We start from the raw sequence: 24654 nt of genomic DNA on the forward strand, positions 1-24654 counted from the left end.
AAATGCATCTTTGTCAGAACTTGGGGTTTGTTGCATGTATTAGTTATAGAATTACTACGGTTATCCGAGTAGTAGTTACCATCAAACAAACTATAACTGATTTAATGAGTCATTTGTAATTTCACAGTCTGAATTCGTTTATACTTACACATGCATGGTTTAATCTTTAAGACAAGCATATGACTACTGGAAGGATCAACCATTTAGCAGTCATAAATCACGGCAAGAACATGTTGTATTCCCGCAAACACAAGAAAAGTGGGAACAAACGAGGACTTGACCGTCATCTTTTGTCTGGAGACAAACGTGCTTAGCAAGACATAATTTCTTCAAGTCACCGCAATAACCTTTCTGCAGCTGAGATCTCAGTAAATAGGTTATTCACCTTTGCGGACGATGCATAATTTCTTATGTGTTCACGACTTCCCCCACTGAAGGATATGCCGCAAACAACATTTTAAGCAAAGCTTAACAATTCCTTCTAGATGGGTACACAACACATGCCCCTAATCAGTTCAACAAGCATAACTATGCTAGTGAAGAAACTTAGAAGGATAATTGGTCTGTAATTGGGTGCGGGAGCACAAAACATACAAACACCAGCTATCCAATCACCACTCATATGCTGCACGTTCAATTTCCCCACTAACATCAATCTTTCCAACCACTCTCGAGATGTAATCAAAAGAGCAGTTGGAAGAGGGATGAAACCAGGACATGTCCACATAAGCGCAAAATTTTGATGTTAGGAGCAAAATGATCCGCCAGAAAATTCGCCAGAAAAGTCACCGGAGACAGTCCGGCCATCGGACCTCAACCCAACCATCGTGCTGCACCAAGCACTCGGACTACCCATTCCGACACCCACCCTCAGCGTAGGCACATAAGAATGCTTACCCCTCATTAGTATTGCTATCCATGTTTCCAAACAATACCAAAATGTACTTCAGTTTTAATAATATAGATAACATAACGGTAAAATATTAATCAATAATTGTCCAAGAAATTGGAGAAGCAAAACAACGTTTACCAAAAATATTCTAAGAAATTTATATAGATTTTCTAAGATTTTTATCTAATAAAATTTTTCTGTATATTTTCTCAAGAATATAAATATACGGTTTAAAAATTAAATAAATTAAAGATGCAGTTATAATTTCTATTAGATAACATTTTGTAAATAAAAATAATCATGTATCATGAAATCGCAGATCAAAATCTAGTTAATATATAAGAACAAGTTGTTTCTTGATTTCCAAATCTTCCATAGCAACCATAATTTATGGAGACGATCATTCAATGTAAATAATTCATTGCTGGATGCATTGATGAGGCTCCATAAGTTTGTTTCAAGCTGAAGGCTGAAATAGGGAGATGCTGGGCAGATTAATGGACAATCTCCATATGCATACCCCATGTGTTTAGTCTTGTAGTAGTTCCAATTGCATTTGAAACTATTCTACACAGAAAATGCTTGAGCTTTGGCTAAATTGGTAGTTTCCAACTTTTAGATTTCGAATGAGTGAGCAGGTCGAAGAAGTGTTGTTGGTATCCAATTTTCGTTGTAAACATCAGTGTGTTCCCCATCACGGATATTGTGATTGTTTCCCTTTTGAAGGAGTTCCACTCCCAAAGTATAGAAAACCAACCAAATCGATTGTTCTTATTGTTGCTATATTGCATCCAAGACTGAGCTATTTCTCTAGTACTTTGCCTTAAATATAATCTTGCAGATAAGGTATTAAGATGTTTCAAAAATCTACAATCATTATTTACTTTACCATAAACTTAATGATTAATTTAGAGAAATTTTCTAAGATAGCATTAAAAAAAATCTTTTTATAAGCATTCAAGGATCAAAATAATCTAAATAAATTTTACTAAAGAAGTAAAAAAATTTATATTTCTAAGTTAACTAATCTAAACTCTCAGTTTAGATTTGAAAGATGGAGTTCTGGAGAGAAGAAGTTTAAAATTAAAAAAAAAATTAATACTTAAAATTTAAAATAATAATTTTAAAAATAGTTTCAAAAAGAATTTTTAGATTTCAAAAATAAAAGATTGAAAAAGGTTTTCAAAAAGGTAAAAAAAAATTCAAATTGTAAAACATATTTTTCGAAAATAAAAAATCATATTTCTTTATTTTATTATTTATTTATATATATTCATGTATTTATAACTACCAGAATAAAATAATCGTTTACATATTTAATAAAGTATATTATGATCATTTTTCTTTTTGGGTGCTCTATTGGTAAAAAAAAATCATATTTTATGGGTTTTTTGAGAAATTTGCTTTTTAATATATTTTGTAATACATTATGCATTATATGTTTTAAATTTTTAATTGATAATTGGTTTCTTCAGTAACTTTGGTAGTTAGTAACGCAGCTCATGTTCCACGTTTCGGATCCATGAAAAGACACGACGGTCATGGTTCACATTTTTTTTTTTTTGAAGAAGGGTTTTATGGTTCACATAATTGCAAAACCTTATCATTAGGAGTTTTCTAATCCGTAAAACTGGACTCAACCATTATAAAACCCAATCAAACGTAAAATAACAAAAGTTACAATTCAGGTTCGAGAGTAAAGTCCTTATCTTTGTTTTTGTTTAGAATCTCCACAAAAATGGCGCTCCTACAACAACAAGAAACACTTTCTCTAGCAAAGAATCAAGAACCATCTCAAGATTTCATTTTCCGATCCAAACTTCCTGATATCTCCATCCCTAACCACCTTCCTCTCACCGATTACCTCTTCCAGAAATTCTCCGGCGACGGAGGCGGCGATTCCACCGCCACATGTCTCATCGACGGTGCCACAGGACGTATTTTCACCTACGCCGATGTTCAAATCACTTTAAGGAGTATCGCTGCAGGACTCTACCGGCTCGGGATCCGCCATGGTGACACTGTCATGCTCCTTCTCCCAAACTCGCCGGAGTTTTCTCTATCTTTCCTCGCTGCAGCTTACCTCGGGGCCATATCTACGCCCGCGAATCCGTTATTCACCCAACCGGAGATCGCAAAACAGGCACAAGCCTCCGGCGCGAAGATGATCATTACAAAGCCATGTTACGTCGATAAGCTAAAAAACCTTGAAAACGTTTTGATTGTTTGCGTACCCGACGACGTTCCGTTACCTGACGGTTGCGTAAGTTTCACGGAACTGACGCAAGCTGACGAGACAGAGCTTCCTAAACCGGAGATCTCGCCGGAGGATACGGTGTTAATGCCGTACTCCTCCGGGACCACGGGACTTCCAAAGGGAGTTATGATTACTCACAAGGGAGTAGTTACGAGTACTGCTCAGAAAGTCGACGGAGAAAACCCTCATCTCAACTTCACCGGAGATGACGTCATCATATGTTTTCTCCCAATGTTCCACACTTACGCGCACAACTCCCTGATGCTTTCGGCGATGAGGGCCGGTGCGGCGTTCTTGATTCTGCCTAGGTTCGAGTTGAATATGGTGATGGAGATGATTCACAAGTATAAGGTCACAGTGGTTCCGATGGCCCCACCGGTGGTTCTAGCGTTCGTTAAGTCTCCGGATACGGAGAGGTACGACCTGAGTTCGGTGAGGATGATGTTTTCAGGCTCAGGTGCATTGACGAAGGAGCTTGAAGACGCAGTGCGTCTTAAGCTTCCCAATGCCATATTTGGTCAGGTCAGTTTAATTAATGATGCTCTCACTTTTACAATTATTTTAAAATTTGGTCATTAATTTTAGTGCGTGGACTCTACGAATTATTGAAGTTCGAGAAATTTGACTGAGTAATGAGATTAAGATTGAGTAATTGTTGAGATTCGAGAATTGAGATAGAGTAATGATTCTTGATTTGAATAGATTACATATGATACGGGTCATGTGGTAGTTATGAGTAGGTGTGAAGATTTGTTTCCTCAAATGGATTTTTTTATGTATATATATATATATATACACAGCAATCATGCACATGGTATAAATAATTAAGAAACGATTTAGTAATTCACCAAATCAAGCTTTAGAATTGTCCAGATCATGGTGTCACCGAACTCTGAATATTCATGCATATAATAATTTCTTTTGAAATATAATAAAACTATGTGTACCAATTTTCTTACGAATAATTATTACTTTATTTCTTATTAATTTAAAAACCAATATAGTAAATAACTTTTTTATTTTTTTAACAAAAAGGTTAAATAAAACATCTATATATATATATAATGAAAATATATGTTTATTATTGTGATAAACTATTAAAAGCACTTATATATTGCAAATATTTTATACAAAAATTTTTGATTGATTAATATTTAATTATAAATTGTTCTATATCTTAATATTTTATAATAAAAATATTATTTTCAGATAACAACAAAATATATATATATATATATGTAAATATATATATATATAAGAATTATATTATTTTTTAAAACATATATTATTATTTTGATGATTTTATCATATTAGTTTATAATCAATTAGCTAATATAACTTATAATCAAATATTATTAGTATACAAATCTTTTAATTATATAATAAGTAAAAATACCTAAAATCATGGAAAATATGACACATAAACAAAATCAATTTTGGGAAATTGCCACAAATAACACATTTATAATACCACTTTTCATGTTTACACTAACTATTTTTACCCTTACTTTTAATGAAGGATAAAAGACAATTATACCCTTAAGGTTAACTAATCTAGACTTAAGGTTTAGAGTTGAGGGGGGGGGGGGGAGGGTGGGGTAGGGTTTTTGGAATGTGAAATTTAGGATTCTAATAAATATGTAAATAAATACTTAAAAAAATTTAAAAAATAGTTTCAAACATAATTTTCGCTTTTCAAAAAGAAAAAGAAAAAGAAAAAAAAAATTCGAAAAAAATAATTTTAAAAAAAAATTTATAAAAAAGTTTGAATTTGAAAAAGTATAATTCGAAAACATAAAAAAGAAGTTTTTTTTTTATATATATATTTTTATTTAAATAATGATTTATTATATATATAAATAACAAGGGTATAAGAGTCTTTTGCCACTTAATGAAGAAAATATTTTTGAAAATGTCTCCTTAGTAGTGGTAAAAATGAAAAGTGGTACCATGAAAGTGGTAAACATGTAACATGGAAATTACATGTTTACCACTTTCATGATACCACTTTTCATTTTTACCACTACTAAGGAGACATTTTCAAAAATATTTTCTTCATATAATAAATCATTATTTTAATAAAAAAATAAAAATAAAAAAAATAAAAAAAAATCAATAATAATAATAATTTGTTTTTTATGTTTTCGAATTATACTTTTTCAAATTCGAACTTTTTTATAAATTTTTCTTTTTGAAAATATTTTTTTTCGAATATTTTTATTTTTTTTGAAATTTCTTTTTGAAAAAGGAAAATTATGTTTGAAACTATTTTTAAAATTTTTTTATATATTTTTTAAGTATTTATTTATATATTTATTAGAATCTTAAATTTCACATTCCAAAAACCCTACCCCACCCTTCAACTCTAAACCCTAAGTCTAGATTAGTTAACCCTAAGGTATAATTATCTTTTACCCTTCATTAAAAGTGGTTGTAAAAGTGGTTAGCGTAAACATGAAAAGTGATAATATGAATGTGCTATTTGTGGTAATTTCCCATAAATATTTGATTAAGTACTTCTTAATTACCAAATATTTATATGAATTGTCAATGATGTTATTGATTATATATATATATATATATATATATATATATTTTTTTTTTATTTCTGAGAATTTATCTTTCTAAAGTAAATATATACATTTTTAAAAGAGTTCCCAAATTATTTACATAAAATACTGTTATTTGGTATTAGTAGTTTTTTTTTTGTTTTTAGTAATGTTTTTTTAACATTTTGTGTTATCTTACTTGATTTTTTGCTTCTGTGTTTCCATGATCTTTATTCATATATAATAATTTTGTTCAAAATCAATATAGGAATTTCTCATGATTATAGATTATATTATCTCAATTGTTCTGGCACCAGTTTTTTATGACTGTTACTTTTATTTTCACTCTCTTTTTTTGAACAATTGAAAATAATATAACATTTTGTGTCTGTGTGTACTTTTTTGTTACATAGACTTTAAATTTTTATAAGTATAAATAGTATTTCTAATGAGTAAAATTTTCGTTAAAATTATATCTCTATAATAAGAGAATTCAATTCTCTATAATAAGAGAATTCAATAGAAACGCAAAATCAGTGAAAACTAAAAAAAAAAATTGAATAAGATATGATTTGGAATGAAATTCAAAAATCTTTAAATCAGTAACAAATACTTCTACTAATTAAGCTCTTAAAATCCATAATCCAATAAACCGAATTTCTAAATTTCAGAAATATTTAAAATTCATCTACCAAGAGTAAATGCTTGGGGTAGAATATTATATTTCCATTGATTATTTATAGCTATCGTAATATTCACTACAATGTTATTCAACTATTTGTACAATAAACACTAGTATATTAAAAATTTCTAGAACCATTATAGTTTATTAAATTTTAAAATATTTATTTACCAATAATAAATAATGGGATGCTAGAATGGTGGGGAAATAAATTCAAATGTTTTCATTTCTTAAATTTTGGTAATGACAAAAACAAAAACACATTTCAGAGTTATGGAATGACTGAAATGGGAACAGTGGCTAAGTCGTTGGCATTTGCAAAGAACCCGTTTAAAATCAAGTCTGGTTCGTGTGGGACTGTGATCAGGAACGCCGAGATGAAAGTGGTCGATACCATTACTGGAGTCTCCTTACCACACAACAAGCCAGGCGAAATTTGCATCCGAGGCGATCAACTTATGAAGGGTAAAACAAAGTTTAATGATTCCTGTTAGTATTTTTTTTCTCCCTTGGAAGAATACTTTGATAGAAAAGAAATGGTGTGGTCTTCTTAGGTTATTTGAATGATCCGCAAGCTACTGCACAAACCATAGATAAAGACGGGTGGCTACACACAGGAGATATTGGGTTTGTGGATGACAATGATGAGATCTTCATTGTTGATCGTTTGAAGGAACTAATCAAATTCAAAGGCTATCAAGTGGCTCCAGCTGAGCTTGAAGCATTGCTTATTTCTCATCCTTTTATTGAGGATGTTGCTGTTGTCGCGTGAGTTTAAATGCGTGTATCTTCTAATGATATTTCATTTTTCCAAATTGAAGCATACGGAAATTTTGAATTTGAAACTCTAAATGTGTGTACCTTCTAATAATATTTCATGTTCAGAATGAAGGATGAAATAGCTGGTGAGGTTCCGGTAGTGTTTGTGGTTAGATCAGAAGGGTCACAGCTAACTGAAGATGATGTCATGAGTTATATCAACAAACAGGTAACATTTTGAGATTTCACTTCCGGTCTTCAACATGGGAAACACAAACTGGTGAAAACTTAGATGTCTTATTAAATATTGGTGATATGATCTGTATAGGTGGTTCACTACAAGCGAATTAAGATGGTGTTCTTCACTGACTGCATTCCTAAAGCTCCATCCGGGAAAATATTGAGGAAAGATCTAAGGGCAAGATTAGCTAATGGATTGATGAACAAAAGTTAAATAATCTTATCTGATACAAAAACAAAGAATGTGTTCATGAACAAATAAATAAGGGTTCTTTCAAGTTTTATTTCTTTAAATTTAGTGGAAATATGACCGTTAGAACTATTGAACAAAGGAACAAAATATCATTTACCAAAAGGAATAAGCATCGTGAACAAAAGACTTGACTGTCAATGGCTAGTGTTGATACCAAAAAACATCTTAAACTATTGAATAAGTTATAAGTACATTGCTAATTTCTTTGTTTATCCAATATTACTCGAGAAAAACAGTCGCATCTCTGTAAAACACATTGTGAATCAAACAAGATTTTAACATGGAAGGACAATCATTCGAACGGAACATGAATGAGATTTACTCACTAATGTTTTTGCGAACTCAGATATAACATAGTGAAGAACAGTATCAGCATTCTTATATATATCCTTGAGTTTACACTATGATTCAACATAAGAAAGGGAAACCTGATCAGGAACCGAAAAAAAGAGAATAGGTTGGGGTTGTTAATCAACGAAATAATTTTCATTCTCATGATAAGACTATAGTAAACGTAATTATATATATAGCAATTAAAAAAAAAAAAAATATATATATATATATAGAAATATAGATTTACCAAACTTTATAGTACCCGATGTAGATTAAAACGATTACTAATGGGTGGAAAATCTATTATTCCCTATGCTTATCACTAAGTAATAGTTAGAATTAGTTATGGCAGATAAATAAGAAAAAGTTAAACGTAGAGTTATTACTAGAAGTTGTAATCAATCTTTAGGTATACATACTATCAATATTTTGCCAGAATACAGACGAACGAACTAAGCGAAGGTAGAATATATAAGAAATTTTTGTTTGCGGTTTTTAACAAAGATAGATCAATATATAATATTTAGAATCTGATTTCTAAACTAAGCACATGGCTAGAATGAGTATTATATGCTTAAGTAGGACATAAAAAAATAATATGATCTGACTATTTAAAAAATAAAATTAAACATTTGGATAGTCATACTTATGTTTCTAATAATTTTAATATTTTTTCTTATTTTAAAATTTAGTTTACTATTTTTCTCATTATAAAAAAGTAAAACATGTCCAAAATGACCAAAAAATCAAAAGTCTTAAAAGAACAAACAAAAGTTCAAAGTATCTCTTTTTCTAATTTTTCCAAATAATTTTTCCATATCTTTAACCTACATTCACATGATTGGTCAAAAGAATGCGATAAATAATTAAAATATTTTGATAACAACCAACACTTTTAACTAACTCAAAAACTTCGCCAGGTTTTATAAACGGGAAAAATGTTAAACAAATCCTCAGCTTTTTCATTTGGACCATTATAATCCCCAGGTTCCTAACTGACCATAAAAACCTCAAATTTTTTGTCGATTGGATCATTTTAAACCCGGCGTTAAGTTCACTAACAGAGCGTCTAAACGCAGTTAATTTTCGTCGTTAACCAAAACGACGTCGTCTTCTCCTCAATTAAAAAAACACATCTTCCTCATTATCTCTCAAAATCGATTTGGGGGTTTTCTCAATTAAGAACCCTAATTTCACGATTTCGCCAGAAAGAAGAAGAGAGAAGATGGGTAATAAAAAGAACAAGAAGTCTCGACAAGGAAAACTCGGTGGTGCCAGTTCTGTAGCGAAAAGAAAAGGTGGAGTCGACGACGAAGCTGATGTACGTAAGAAGAAAAAAGCAAAACAGATGCACTCGACAGGGAAGAAGAAGGAGAAATCAGCGAGGATGACTGTGGTATTGTCGGTGACGACGAAGCTGATGAAGCCCCAGACAACGAAGAAGTCCCAAACAACGAAGAAGTCCCTGATGAAGCAAACGGTCATGGTGGTATCAAGGAAGAAGCTGGTCGCGATTTGACTGTCTTCTTCGGAGAAGTAGCGAGGAATGATGATTGTGAGAATGATGAAGATAGTGGGGACGAATGGTATTGGGAGCATGAAAAAGAAGTTCCGGATCCTCTATCATCAGATGATGAAAATGAAGAACAATCGATTCCCAGTTTAGCCTACAGAGAAGATGTGGATCCAGAGGCAATGCTTGGGCTGGGAAACACTTTCTCCACTGCTGAAGAATTCAAGCATACCCTTCTCAGGTATACATTAAAAACCCGACGCAACATCGAGCTTTACCGGTCCACTGCTTTGAAGTTAGGTGCGAAGTGTGAAGATGGCTCGTGTCCCTGGAGGGTGTATTGTTCTTATGAGAAGAGCAAACAGAAGCTGATGATCAAATGTTATGTGAATGAGCACAAGTGTGAGATAACAGGACACTCAAAGTTTTTGAAGTGTTCTACTATAGCAATGTTGTTCGCTGAGAGGCTGAGGTTGAATCCCAAAATCACCAAGCATGAAATTGCTTCTGAGATCCAGAGAGAGTATAGGATGTTTGTGAGTGTGGAAGCTTGTGGGAATGCGAAGACAAAAATTATGAAAGAAAGAAAAGCAAGCCACGAAGAACACTTCAACAAGATATGGGATTATCAAGCTGAGATTTTTCGAACCAACCCTGGCACTACAATGGATATCGAAACCATCCCTGGACCGACAGTAGGAAGTAAACAGAGGTTTTTCCGGCTATATGTTTGCTTTCATGCGCAGAAGGAGACTTGGAAGACTTCTTGTAGACCAATAATGGGTTTAGATGGAGCTTTTCTAAAGTGGGACATAAAGGGTCATCTCTTGGCTGCTGTAGGACGTGATGGAGACAATCGGATTGTTCCGATTGCATGGGCAGTAGTAGAAGTGGAGAATGGCACGAATTGGGACTGGTTTGTGAGACACCTCGCAAATGACTTGGGATTAAAGGATGGCAAAGGCTATGCTATATTGTCTGACAAACAAAAGGTAAACTTCTGATCTTGATTTTTTAAAGCTTTTAGTGCTTAAAGCATTACTGTATCTTAGTGTTTTTAACTGTCTCATGCTTGTAATTGGCAGGGTTTAGTGAAAGCAGTCCACACCATTCTTCCAGAGGTTGAGCATAGACAGTGTTGTAGACACATTTTCGATAATTGGAAGAAGAGCAGCCATGACATGCAGCTACAAAGACTCTTCTGGCGAATAGCAAGGAGTTATACAATTGGAGATTATAAAATGTGGAGTGAGAGGCTGAAAGAGTACAATCCAGGCGCCTATGCTACTCTTCAAGTCACCAAACCAGAAACTTGGTCCAGAGCATATTTCAAATTAGGGACCTTGTGCAACGATAATCTCAATAACCTAAGTGAGTCCTTCAACAGAACCATCCGTGAAGCAAGAAGAAAGCCATTATTGGAGATGTTAGAGGATATAAGGAGACAGTGTATGGTTCGAAACTTCAGAAAGGCTGTAATGGCTAAAAATGCTAAGACAAAGTTCACAAAAAGGACGCATCTTCAGATGGCTAAAGTGGAGTCAAAGTCTAAGGATTGTATGAGCTTTCCAGCAGTTGGTCCAGTCACAGAGGTTGATTATGGTGGTGTGGCTTATGCTGTGGATATGGATGAGCTAAGTTGTGGGTGTATCCAGTGGCAAATGACTGGAATTCCTTGCATTCATGCCGCCTATGTGATCCTTAAAGATGGTAAAAAACTTTCTGACTTTGTATCTCCTTGTTATACCATAGCTATGTGGCGTCAAACCTATAGTATGGGGGTAAGGCCTGTTCAAGGGAAGAACCTATGGCCTGAGACGGGTAGATTAGGTGTCCTCCCACCACCTTGGAGAAAAGGAAACCCGGGAAGACCAAAGAACCATGATAGGTTCAAGAGCAAGGGTGAGACAGAGAAGGGCCCGAAAGTCTCTGCAACTGATAGCACGAAGCTAACTCGTGCTGATCGAGTTATTACATGTTCTAATTGCAAGCAAGAGCATCATAACAAGAAGACATGTAAGAATGACTTTGTTGAAAGTCAGCCCAAGAAACCACGAGGTCGCCCTAGGAAAAATCAGGCAAGTTTCAAGATGTTTTTGGTTTGTTTCTGATCTTCTTATGCTCACTTGATTTTCTTTTTCATTGTCAGTCTAATGCATCATCGTCACAGCCAAGCCAGGGACAGTCTCATGCTTCATCATCACAACCAACCCAGCCACAAGTGTCAACACAGCCACGAGGGGAATCAACACAGCCACAAGGGTCAGGGAGATGGGAACAAGCCACACATGCACCACCAAACTCAGATGCGTCGGTATGGGGTCGATGGTTTTCATGATTTCGAAGTTAGAAGGGGCAGAAGCAGAAGATAGTATTTTCGGATTTAGTGTTTTGAAGTTTTAGTGTTTTGACACTCATGTTTCAGTTTTAGTGCTTTGACACTCATGTTTCAGGTTTATGTCTTGTGTATCAGTATTTTCGGATCTATTTTGTAGTGCTTTGACACTTAACTTATGCTATGTTTCATCAAGCTTTATTTAAGATTGGTTTGTATCTCAAACAACAACAACAACAACAACAACAACAACAACTTAGTTCATTACTTCAAACAACAACATAGTCAATGAAACCAACATAATAGTCACTAAATTAAGCCCCAAACATAGTCAAGACCAAACATTAAAATTGTCACTTAATCAAGTAAATACAACAAGACACAAACACCAACAATTTAGTTCTTCACCTCAAGCAAATAACTAACTTAATTCTACATCAAACTAACTAGTAGGACAATGATGATCACGCACATGATCACAAACAAGATCGTCATCATCACCTTACACCTCTTCACCTCTTTTTTGGCTCTTACAACCTCTTCCATCAACTCAGTGACCACGCCTTTCAAATCCTCAATATCAGATTTTTCTTTGTTAAGCTCAGCTTCAAGCAGTACAATCTTTGGTAAGGCATCTTGAACCTCTTCATAAACAGCATCCTCAACCCATTTAAACAAGTGGTTCTATGCAAAAACCATAAAATTTTAGGCATATTTCTTTATGTTCAATTTGAATAAACGACAACAATATAATCAAGAAGATAAGAAGCTACCTTTCTTCTCGTAAGACATCTGAAGAAAGGTCTCCCCGGATTCTTGTTAGTCTCAGACGTGTAGATTGTTGTCTTAGTCCCGCAAACACAGCTCGCCGGAAACCCGCGAATACCGTATGTGTTCACGGTTGAACTCTCAGCTGTCAAATCCGAACTCATCTTCGTGCTATGGGAAGTCAGTCGTGTGGGATTGGAGGATTTTGAGTTGTAATCGCAAATTTTAGGGTTGGTGTGTCAAGAAAATCCCCAAATCGATTTGGGGGAAAATGATATTAGGGTTTCGGATCTTATTTTGAAGTTTAAGATAAAACGTTGTCGTATTGGCTAACTGCGCAAATTAACAGGGTTAACATGTTCCGTTAGTCTAATTAACGTCGGGTCTAATTTGATCCAGTCAAAGAAAAGTTAGCTGGTTTTTTTAAAGTCAAAGAAAAGTTTATTGTTTTTCAGGTCTTTCCGAAAGCTGGGGATTATAATGGTCCAAATGAAAAAGCTGAGGATTTGTTTAACATTTTTCCCTTTTATAAACACAACACGTAAAGTAATTTACAAGATTCTCAATTCAGAATAAAAATGATTTACAGTATTTAGCCATTGTATAAGTTATTTTCAGAGTCTCTATTTAGAGTATTTCAGATCCAAATATGTTTTGGAGCAATGTGGAGATTATGGAGCATTTTAGAGCTTATGGATGAAAAAACTTGCAGCTTCTCAAGAAACTAGAAGACAGAGCCGACATTCAGAAAAGTGTCGATCGACACCTCTTCCTTGGTGTCGCTCTACATCCGCGCAAGTAGACGGGCCCGACTTGTTTCAAGCCGACTCAAGCCCAAAATTTCCACATATTACAAGATTGCTCCTGGCAGACTTTATACCTAATATTTATAGTTTTTGGTATTGTCTACCCAAAACACACATCTTACAAACCACCTTATACATATTCACAGAGCTTTTAGTTTTAGTAGTTTTTGGAGAGAAGATCAAAGACTCATTCAGAAATTTGTATAAGAACTCTGATATCTCTTACTTTATTCTATTCATGCAATTTCGTTCACTTATTCTTTATGTCGAAGTAACCATCATGTTGGATTTAGTGTTTTATTAAGGTTTCAATGAATTATTGATACATAGAACTGGTAGGATAATTTATGAGATCCTTCCTAGAATTGATCTAACTCCTTGTGTTCTATAATAGCTAACTAGAACCCTGAACATAGGATTATAGACAACCACACAAGTGAGTTCATTACGTGATAATAATCCTGCTGAGCTAGGTTTTTAGGCGCATGCGAGAGCTGGTTTAATCATCAGGTCAACATATCGATTAGGCATTAATGCTTGTTTAAATAGGTATCGATCGAAACAATGTAGTATCGATCGACAATCGCTCCTCATTCTTACGCGAGAGCTAGAATATTGGATTAAAGATCTGATTAGACTCGCAGCAAGAGCTGGATATTTTACTATTGCATTAGAGTTCTAGATCGGTTCATCACACACCCTTAGCATCTATAACTGATAATTATGATTGCCTGAAATCCGAAGTCTAACTTTCATCCCAATATCTTACAACCGAATATTTACTTATTTATTGCTATTTAATACTTTGATAATTACTTCCCTAGCTTAATATTGATTTTTATAGTTTATTGTGTGACCACGCTCCATGTGGATTTGATCTTTTAGTACTACAATTCGATATCTTATTTGAGAGAGAAGGTTGCTCTAGGTTAATTTGAGAAATATCAACTAGGTTGCTCTAGGTTAATTTGAGAAATATCAACTACTATGAAAAAACCTTTGTGAAAATTAGTACAATGTTCTCATACTTTACTTTCATCGAATGCTTTTAATGTTCTCAAATCAAATAAAAAAACCAAAAACACTTTTAAAATTCATCATTTGATTAAATATGTTTTTGACTCAATTTATTTCCATGTCAATTAAAAATAATTAACTCTAAAAATCATCTTCACACTCTAGTATTTTTTTTTCATGTAACTGAGTTTCGTCAAACTGTTTTTTTTTCAAAAGATTTAACATTTATGTAAATACAGGATCAACATCCATATCATGAGAAATACATTGAGTTATACTTAAACTAAAAGTAAACCCTTCATGTCTATACTTCCCCAAAAACAGAATTAAACTACACCTTCTAATTGTTTCAAAGCATTATCAATGCATACAGATTTAGCTTGTAAGTTCAAATAAAACTGACTTGTGGAGCTTGAAATCTAATTGCATTGAGACTTTTGATTGAGACTCTTCCTAGGAGTACTGTATAAAGATTTCACTCTAAAAAGAACATTGTCAAATTAAATCTTCTATCTCTTTGTAGAACAAGAAATTAAACAAGGCATATACATATACACTGCAAATTTCCAAAGAATGAAATAGCTTTTACACACGAATAAGCCACATCACTAACAACAATATTAAGACTATGACAATCACACAATATGTACAATGCTTTTAGATTTATATCAAAAAATTATTTTCTGAACACCTAGATGTTTTCCTTTCCATATTGGAACCACCATTATAACATTGATCACTCACATTACCAACATTAATAGTAAGAGACTTTAGAGAATCTAACAATTTTCAAACAGTCCTAGTCTGGATGTGTCATCTACCATATGAAACTCTAAGAAATACTCTTGTACTCTTATATTTTTATTTTATAGATTCACATATTACTACTAGAGTCATTTGTTCTTGGTGGCCCGCATCCGGTATCCGGTGTACAATCAAGAATGACAAAAAAATAATTTCCTCTTTAATGACTTATACAAAGGAAATTTAAACATTATGAGCTAAAAGAGAAATAAGCTCATTCAGAATATTATTACCCAAATAATGATGATGGATTTCTAGACTTTGAATGTGTCTATTATGAGTTTGAATTACCAAGTCAAGTTCTGCAATCATCTCAATAGAGCTTAAGAAATTATCATTGTTATCTTGATAAAGTTTTTCATTTTTCCTCTAAATGCGAAATTCCGTTTAGCAAGAAATTTCACTTCAACAATTATTCTAATTAAAATAAGCCTCCAACGCTCTTTTGCTTTTGTAATTTTTTCGTAATCCTTTATCACTCCTTAATTTTTCTCCATTCTAACTTTTAATACATTCCAAGTTTTCATGTTAGTCATATGATCTACTTTTTTTATCATGGTATTTAATCCTCTCACTGAGATGCTTCCATTCTTTTGATTTATCATTAGCTAACGAACTTAAGAAAACATTAGATTTAAAAAACTTGCCACAAAAACAGCAACATATGTCCTCATGTTTAGAGTAAACCAACCAATTTTATCACTAATTTCCCCATTACTCAACTTAGAATCATAAGCATATGAAAACCATCTAGAGCTCTTATATAAGGGAAACACAAGATTCATTGCTTTTTTAAACCTCTTTTCAACTAACAAATCTTCCATGTTATTATCAAGGTTGTTCCAATGCCTAGGATCATATATATCAATGAATGAGCCATTTTTTGTTCATGAACATTCAAGCCTTCAACATTAGATTCGTCTAACACATTATTATGCCCGCTCAAATGATCATTTGATTCAGTACTATTATCCTCTTAATAGCAGGTTCATGATATTTATTAGAATTTTCTCATATCACAAATTTATCCATAGAACCTTTCTGAGATTTTATAAACAATTCTGCTAACTTGTTTTCTTTTCCTTTTTTGATATCCCAATAAGTAATTCTCAGTCATAATTTAAGCTAAATATCAAATAACCCGAAAATATCACCTTGTAATATGAATTTCCAAGGAAGTGAGTGAACCTGAAATTAGAAAAACGTTTAAATTCAGTTAGACCATTCACTGTACACTAAATCATATACAATACGTCAATGATTAAAACAATATATAGGAACGTTTGATGTGGAGAAACACTTATAGAGACAAAATATAAATTGTATCATAACTAAAGTGATTTTTCGTAGTTTTCCAGAAAAAAATTGTGTGAACACAAAAATATAGAATAATAACAATATATAAAGATCATAGATCAATAATCTAAAAACGAAATATTGGCCATGGTGAATTGCTAATTTAGAGAAAGGTTTTGTAAGAAACAAGTTTTAAAAAGACCATTAAACCTTACTCAAAAATATTGTCTCTACTTCAACAAAACTAAGTAAAACTCTTTTTATGGCAATTGGTGTCATGATCCATATCAGTTAGGAAGAATCTGCGCACAAGGGAAATAGAAGGGGACATATGTTGTGCCCGTTGTGGAGCTTCAGACGAGTCGATAAATCATGAATTGTTCTTTGAATGCCCTCCAGCACTTCAGGTTTGGCGTTATCAAAGATCTCATCAAACCCAACTATTTTTCCAACTAGTTCCATATTTACAAATATGGATCACTTTTTCTGGAGAGTTCTTTCGCAAATGGATGATCATCAGTTTGCATAGATACTATGGTACATTTGAAAAGGAAGAAATAATAAAGTATTTAGCAATTTGGACATGGATCCCACGGAAACATTCAAATTGGGGGAAACCAAATCAACACTTTAGGCGGAGGCACATGTGATGAACACCTAGAGGGCAGTACAATCTGCAGAGGTTACGACCCTACCGTTAATCCCAGGATGCTGGTATTTTACAGACGGTTCTTGGAAAGAAAATGACATTTTCTCCGGACAAGGTTGGTATAGTACTCTAGAAGGTTTTGATGGTTTGATGGGGGCAAAAAATGTCAGGGGTAGTCTCTCTCCGCTTCACACGGAGGTGGAAGCGCTAATATGAGCAATGAAATGTATGATGAACTTACGTCAGTTTCAGGTTACATTTGCAACGGATTATTCTCAATTGGTGAAGATGGTTTCAGAACCAGAATAATTGCCAGCTTTTGCAAGTTATTTAGATGATATCAAGATCCTGAAAAAAAGCTTCCCCAGCTCAATGATCATTCATGTACCACAAACGCAAAATTCAAAGGCGGAGAGCCTAGCACGCAGTGTCAGGAGTCAACTGTCTTACGTCGTTCACATGGATGTGGAATCACCCGTTTGGTTTACACAGTCAATATGAGTTTGTATATGTTGATGACAAAAAAAAAAATTAAAACTCTTTTTATGGGCTCCTTTTTTCTAAGGCCCAAAATGTCCATCCATTGACAAATTCTTTAAGGTAGCCTTGGACTTTACCAAATATTATTAAATATATTAAAGTATTAGTAAAATATAGAGATAATTCAGTTGTAAATATAAAACAAACAAATAAAATGTTTAATTTGTATTTATATTGTTTATATATATATATATATTATTAATTTATGATTTAATGAAATTATGTGTATATATAGGATTTTATCTAAAAATTGTTATCTTAGTATCTTAGCGATTTGTATCATTTCTGAACTGGTTCATTTCAGAAGCGATGAAATTTACTAATTTATTGAGTATTAATTTATAAAAAAATTACTGTATATATTATTTTTTGACTAGTGCATTATTTTCTTATGGTAACTGTAAAATTTCTATAACAACAATACAATGGTATCCTATCAAACAAACAAAGGAAATCAAAAGTGGTAAAACTATTATTCATGAAAGCAAAAGTCATAACTAACTATATATTGTATTTAATTTCGTAAGAAGCTTAGTTGCATGTTTGAAGTAATGAATGACATAACATTTGTATGAAGAAATTAGTGCAGTTTCATTTCAAATTAACATTATTAAAAATGGTATTTTATATCCAAACGTTACAGTTTTTATTTAGGAGGTGATTGGTCTATTATGGGTTAATTGGAGTACTAGCCATAGGAAGAAACAAAATTAAGAAAATAACCATAAGCATTTGATGTGACAGGTTTGCTTATGAGTAGACATTTTTCTCATTCACCGCGAGTCAACATATGAAACATGCGCTGGCTTTATCAATAACAGGGTACATAATACTATTATGTTTTCTTATTTGCAAATAGAACAATCTATATAATAAAAGACAACAAATCAAACGAGGGAGAGGGAGAGGGAGAGGGAGAGGGAGAGGGAGAGGGAGAGGGAGAGAGAGGGAAGGTGAGAAAGATATGTGTTGTAAAGTTATGGTTATATTATATAGTGAGATTGCATCCTATATACACAAGTTTTTTTCTAATTAAGTCACTATCCTATTCCATATCATGGTGTCTTTATTGATAGACACCAAACTTGTCAAATCATGTGTATTTATCTAATTTCAAATTTCTTTGTGGTTTTTTTAACTAATTGACTCTATTATATATTTCCTAAATAATATAGAACACAACAAAATTACAATATATGAATAAGAAATAGAACTATACTATATAAATGTAAAATATAGTATAGATTTAAAACTTAGTTTATGTAATATAGATTAAATTTATAGAAATATTTTTTAAAAAAATTTTCAAAACATATTATGTAGAAAAATCTATGTTTTTATTATGTAAAATATAAAACTGAATATTTATATTAAACAAAACTAATAGCTATTAAAAATAGAAAGGGAAACATGATTGTAACCAAAAAAAAGAAAAAAAGTAATAAAAAAATAAGTCTAGACAATCCTAGATAAAGGGATGAAATGACAATTAATATATAATGTATAAGTTATATTCTAACCATGACTTTCTAATGGTTACTTGGTGAATTAATGTTTTTTTATGGCTATTGTGTGCAAATTCCCACTGGTCATATATAGGTGTAGATACTTTAGACAACAAATATTTAGTCTATTACTATATATGTTTACCAATTAAATTTTTCTTTAAAAAACTACTGTTTAAAATTCTCTAGATAATTAAAATTGATGTAGAGAATTTTATTTCTAGAGAAAAAATAGTGTCTTACAAAGTTACAGTGAAATATTTTTTACAATAAATAAATCTTCAACTTAAATTCTAAAACCAAAAACGTAAAATTAAAGCTCATTTTCACTAGCTAGGTTAGATAGTAGAAATAGAATCTCTAAACAAATGATCGATGCTCCAACAAACACTACAAAAACATATAAACCGGTTATAAAAAAAAAATTCTACAACCAAAAAGGTAAAGTTAAAGCTCATTCCAATCACTAGTTAAATTAGGTAGCAGAATTAGAATTTCTAAACAAATGATCGATGCTCCAACAACCGCTAACACAAAAAGATATAGGTTATGAATGGCAACATTTAATTTGCGTATTTCACTGTGGTTTTCGAAAAAACGCTTTAATGTCACCAATCACATATTTCCTAATTTTTCTTTTGCGGTTTTCCAAAAACTTCACAAAACACACACAAAAATTTCGATGTCTTACAAATAAACAGTATTACTACCAAATCCGCGAACGCACTGAAAAAGTGTTTTCTCAAAAACCGCACACATTTATATATGTAAATTATTTTAACAGCATATATGATAGTATATACTATAATTATAAAGGCACGTAAATACACAATTATGAGTATAGGTTCTTTTTTTGTAACTGTGCATAGGTTCTTCATATATTTATTTTGTAAACATGTTAACCTTAGTATATAAACTGAAATAAAAAATACTCAATTATAACATCATATTATCTGAAATGAAGTATAAAATTATTAGAAAATATATTTTACTGCATGATATATGATTTGTTTTATAAAGAATTAATATTTCTCTTTTTTGTATTTTTATTTCAAAAGTATTTTAGTAATCAAATTTAATTATTGAATAATCATTCAATACCGTAAATATGCATTGTCACCAATCAAACACAGTTTTTTTACTTAAAACCGCAGTTGTCCCGTACCGCACTATAATTCTGCACGAACCGCAGTTACACCATCCCGCACTCTAATTCCGTCCCGCTTTTATTATCAATCTGCTGTCACCATTCGGAGCCATATACCGTTTACACAACTCCAATAATTTAGGACCCCTCGATTAAAGTGACTTTGTTTAAATATTGACAATTGTGATGACAGTAATTTGGCCCAACGACCAACTACATAGCAATAGACCAATATTCTATATATCGATAAAATCGCATGCAGTGGAAGCAAATCAACAATGGATTTAATCATAATAATACAAATGGTATCTTTCAATTTATTTGTAATTAGTTTACTAATCTGACGTACTATTATAAAAATGCAATCAAAGGAAAATGACAAAGCATAAGCTGCATTTCACTAATTTTATTTTGGTATCCGAAGAATTAGAATCTCCACGCAAAAAAAAATAATCCCCAAACACTTTGAAAACACCTTTTATTTTCTTTGTCAAAGCATCATTTTCTCCAAACGAATGGGTGCTACAACTCAAATGAACGAAAACATATTTAATAGTTTTATTTCAGAAAAAATCAGGTAAATATATTTTTTTTTGTTTAACCTAGAGGTATCCTAGGCCCATAGAAAAATCTAGACTAATCTCCAAAAAAGTGGTACGTAAGATTAACCCATATCCGTGTGGCCACAAGTTGAAGCGTAGTGGTTAGTAATTTCAAAATCCGTCTACCACTAACCACCACATTATGGTTAAAAATAAAGTAAAGATTAGAATATAATAATTGCAAGGTTACCATTAGAATAAAAATGAATGGAAAATTGAAGGAAAATAAAAAAGTTGGTGGTTGTCTTCGACGTTTTATGGAGGGATTGCCGTCAAATGCAAATAGGTAAAAATTAAAGTTTCCAAAAATCGGAAGACTAAGGTATTTAAAAAGAAAGGAAATGAAAAATATTTGAGAAAACAATTTAGATTTGGCAATTGATTTATAAATTAAATAAAAAGCAATTTTAAATGTATATTAAATAAATAGTAAAAACTGAGCTGCTACTACTAGGAACTAGACACAAAATGTGGAGAATATATATGTGCTATATTGTAAACTACTCATGCGTGAATATAGATAGTATAAAAATTACCTGAAAAGGAAACGCAAATAGCATTCACCCAAAATGAGTAAGCATCTTAAATTATTGAAATAAAGGCCAGAGGGTCAGTCAATTCATAATAGATCTACTAGAATTTTAAGTAAATTTGCATAAAGTAGACACGATAACGACAACAGAGAGAATGTAAACCGCTAACCAAGAGATTATATATATACAGTATATGTATATATATATTAAGAATTTGGAATAAATTATTTTTTTGACAAAGGGCTTAATTTCAAATAGAATTGCATAAAATAGGTAATGCGAAGGGTTGCATAGAAATAAACCACAATGGAAAAAAAAACGGCCAATTGGAATGATACCATGACTGGTCTACAGGATAACACCTTCTCAGCTATGGACTACGTTTTGATCTGTCTAGCGTTCCAAGTGACAGTGTATCTAATCTAGAGGCAGAGAAATGCTCGCCGACATCGAACTAGTTGGATGAGAACATAGCAGATGTGTCGACATATTGACCGAACCAACCGTAACTGCATTCTTGCGTTCAAATATGGAGCCGCACACAAGTACGAGGGTCTCTTACGGCGTTGGTTCGCCATCTATGATTGAGTTTGGACAGTGGCCTTTGGTCCTTTAATGACCTTTTACTCTTTGTTGCTATATATCTTATCTTTTATACATATGTAAATGACCATATTCTTTCATTCTTATAATCAATTTGATATTTTATCAAAAAATAAAACGGCCGATTAGTATCCGAACTAAGGTCATATTGTCTAATCGATACCTAAACTATTTGTCTGTGCATCGATATGATACCTAAACTAACAAAATATTTGAATTTAGTACCTATATCTATATATATAAAGAAATGTTCGCCTCTCTCCCGTGAAGCCACGTCATCAATTCGTGTGTTTTGGGAGTGACATGTGTTCCATTTTATATTTAGGGCCAAAATAAATAAATGCAGTTAAAGGTAATTGAACCCAGCACCTATAGCACTGATAATTTCTCTTAGAACCACTAGGCTAAAGTCACTTTTTATAAATATGTGGCCGCGAAAATACTTATTATCATGTCAGCTGGAAGCCCATGCTTCTTCTGCTTGTGGCCAGGGCCGACACTGAACTGACGTCAAGATGAAAATCGTGAAGTTAAAAACTTTGCTCCAAACAGTTTTGCAATGTTTCCAACCTTTATAACTTGATGCATATAATATATATCAAAATACATTTGTTGTATACGCTTTTATTAGTTTTGCTTTTAAAAGAAGGTATTTACAGTTATAAATGTTTTGTGTCAGTGAAGTAATGGTTAAAAAATCTCTATACATATGTCATTTTAAAATAACACTCAACTTTTATATATAGTCAATACATATGTGCATGTTATATTCTAGACTAAATATTTTCTCTTTTAAAAATATAGAAAACAATTTTTTTAGTCTACAAGCAAATGTTGTAGAACAAGTATGCATTATACAAAATGATATATATTTAAAATCCATACACAAAAACATAAAAGTTGTTATAGACCTCTTTCTGACACATGCACACTCCACTATGAATAAGAATTAAAAAAAAACAGTAGTGTCATCAAACTTTATCACAAATCCACATTTGTACATCTATAATTATGAGTTAGACAATTAGTTAATTTGATACAATACCAAAGGAAAAATAATCGAAAAACAACTATACCACCGCATACTAATAAGTAAGACATAACAAATAACCAAATTCTTGAATCTTAAAACAAATTTCAACTCGAACATTTAGTGAATATCAAATTAACTAATATCCCGCCCGTAGGGCGGGCCGACCCTAGTTTAGAATAAAAAGATTTTAAATTCCCACGACTGACAACATATCAGTAACATGTTGATGTGGACGAGTTCGTGGATGAGTCAGCTTATACTAACTTAAACGGATGTCGTTTTGAGTCAGAATATTAAGAGAATAAAACACACACTTACCACACTTCGAACCCGGGTTCAGCACACTGTCGTATACAAGCATTAACCACTTGTGCTATATATATATTGTGAAACAACCACTTGTGCTATTAAAAAATCAAAGTTCACTTAAAAAACCAAAATAAAATAAACAATCAGACTTTGCTCTTCTTCTATAAATCAATGTTCTCACTTGCCGACACCAACTTCCTTCTCTTTTCTTCAGATCGTGTTTTTTTCTCTTGAAATTGTGTTACTTCTCTTTCCCCATCAACTTTAGATTTATTAATTTCATTAAAACACTTCATTTTAGGGCAAAATTATAAAATAAAATATTTATATATATATATATATATAGAAAAATTAAATATTTTGATTTATAAAATAAATTTTTATTTGAATACTAAAAATTTGATAAACATATTTTGCTTGATAAATAATTTAAAATATTATATATAATAACAAATATAATTAAGAAAAATATTATATATAAATTGTGTATTGACAACTGACAAAAAGAGTGTTTTGACAAAAATACAAATAATGCATTTTAAAAGGAATAATCGCTAATTTAAAAGGTAATATTATTTTCCTTTGTATACAGTTTCTATAGTAGGACAATTGGGTAAGATGTCTTATCAGCTTATGAGAGATCCAGGTTTGCTCCTATTCAAGCGTGTTTGCGTGTTTTTTCACTTTTTTTTTACCACTGGTTGAAATGATATCGTTTATTCCACGCTAGCATATCACTGATAAATATTACCAGTTACCTGAAACGATGTCAGTCGTGAGTATTTAAAAGCTTTTTATTGTAAGTGCAGGTACTAAATTCAAACCTTTTGTTAGTTACATATCATATCGCATGTACAAATAGTTTAGGTATCGATTAGACAAGATCCTAGTTCATGTACTAATCGGCCGTTTTTTCCGCCATAATGGTACTTCTAATCAAAATCCAACATTGCTGAACTTGTTGGTCGTTTTGTTTTTTTTGTTCTAGCTAAAATTAAGGGCATCTACATCAGTGAATTCTATGGGGAGTTTACACAGTTTTCGAAAAAAAAAATATTAAAATAAACAAAAGAAGTGAACTTGTCTCCTGCGAGATCATTGCACTGAATCCGGGTCATCACTGTAGTGCGGGCTCCATGGTACGTGGCGGTCCGCGATTGATCCGATTAATTAATTTTTTTTTAAAAAAAAGTAAAAATCAAACAGAAAAAAATAATAAAATAATACTT

General features: G+C 32.1%; 2 protein-coding genes and 1 long non-coding RNA gene across 4 annotated transcripts; 2 read left to right on the plus strand and 1 right to left on the minus strand.

The window, feature by feature from the left end:
* Positions 1–103: 103 nt before the first annotated feature.
* LOC103869196 (4-coumarate--CoA ligase 4) lies at positions 104–7777 on the plus strand. The gene is made up of 5 exons (XM_009147255.3): positions 104–3671; positions 6650–6845; positions 6935–7148; positions 7266–7368; positions 7468–7777. The coding sequence occupies exons 1-5, from the start codon at positions 2631–2633 to the stop codon at positions 7591–7593; spliced, it is 1680 nt and encodes a 559-aa protein (XP_009145503.1). The 5' UTR covers positions 104–2630; the 3' UTR covers positions 7594–7777.
* Positions 7778–8009: 232 nt separating this feature from the next.
* LOC117134061 lies at positions 8010–19632 on the plus strand. Of its 2 annotated transcripts, XR_004458172.1 has the most exons (3): positions 8010–10470; positions 10564–14305; positions 14340–19632. XR_004458172.1 is itself a non-coding variant. In XM_033291574.1 (2 exons), exons 1-2 carry the CDS (start codon positions 9661–9663, stop codon positions 11587–11589), a joined length of 1836 nt encoding a protein of 611 aa, XP_033147465.1. In that variant the 5' UTR covers positions 8010–9660; the 3' UTR covers positions 11590–19632. The 2 variants fall into 2 exon arrangements, 1 of the variants encoding a protein (XP_033147465.1); XM_033291574.1 differs by having other exon boundaries at positions 10564–19632.
* On the minus strand, positions 12103–22597 carry LOC117134064. Its single transcript, XR_004458182.1, has 2 exons — positions 21843–22597; positions 12103–20867 (listed from the first exon to the last, which is right to left on the minus strand). It is a non-coding gene; the product is annotated as an uncharacterized LOC117134064 (long non-coding RNA).
* Positions 22598–24654: the final 2057 nt, after the last annotated feature.

This window comes from Brassica rapa, chromosome A05, assembly GCF_000309985.2.
Source record: "Brassica rapa cultivar Chiifu-401-42 chromosome A05, CAAS_Brap_v3.01, whole genome shotgun sequence".
Taxonomy (NCBI): Eukaryota; Viridiplantae; Streptophyta; class Magnoliopsida; order Brassicales; family Brassicaceae; genus Brassica; species Brassica rapa.

What these genes read in the sequence shown, in the direction of transcription:
- LOC103869196 (XM_009147255.3), top strand. Translation starts at nt 2,631, where the DNA reads ATGGCGCTCCTACAACAACAAGAAACACTTTCTCTAGCAAAGAATCAA. An exon ending in AGGCGATCAACTTATGAAGG is followed by an intron (nt 6,846 to 6,934) that starts GTAAAACAAAGT and finishes TGGTCTTCTTAG; the next exon opens with GTTATTTGAATGATCCGCAA. An exon ending in GAGGATGTTGCTGTTGTCGC is followed by an intron (nt 7,149 to 7,265) that starts GTGAGTTTAAAT and finishes TTTCATGTTCAG; the next exon opens with AATGAAGGATGAAATAGCTG.
- LOC117134061 (XM_033291574.1), top strand. Translation starts at nt 9,661, where the DNA reads ATGCTTGGGCTGGGAAACACTTTCTCCACTGCTGAAGAATTCAAGCAT. An exon ending in TATTGTCTGACAAACAAAAG is followed by an intron (nt 10,471 to 10,563) that starts GTAAACTTCTGA and finishes TGTAATTGGCAG; the next exon opens with GGTTTAGTGAAAGCAGTCCA.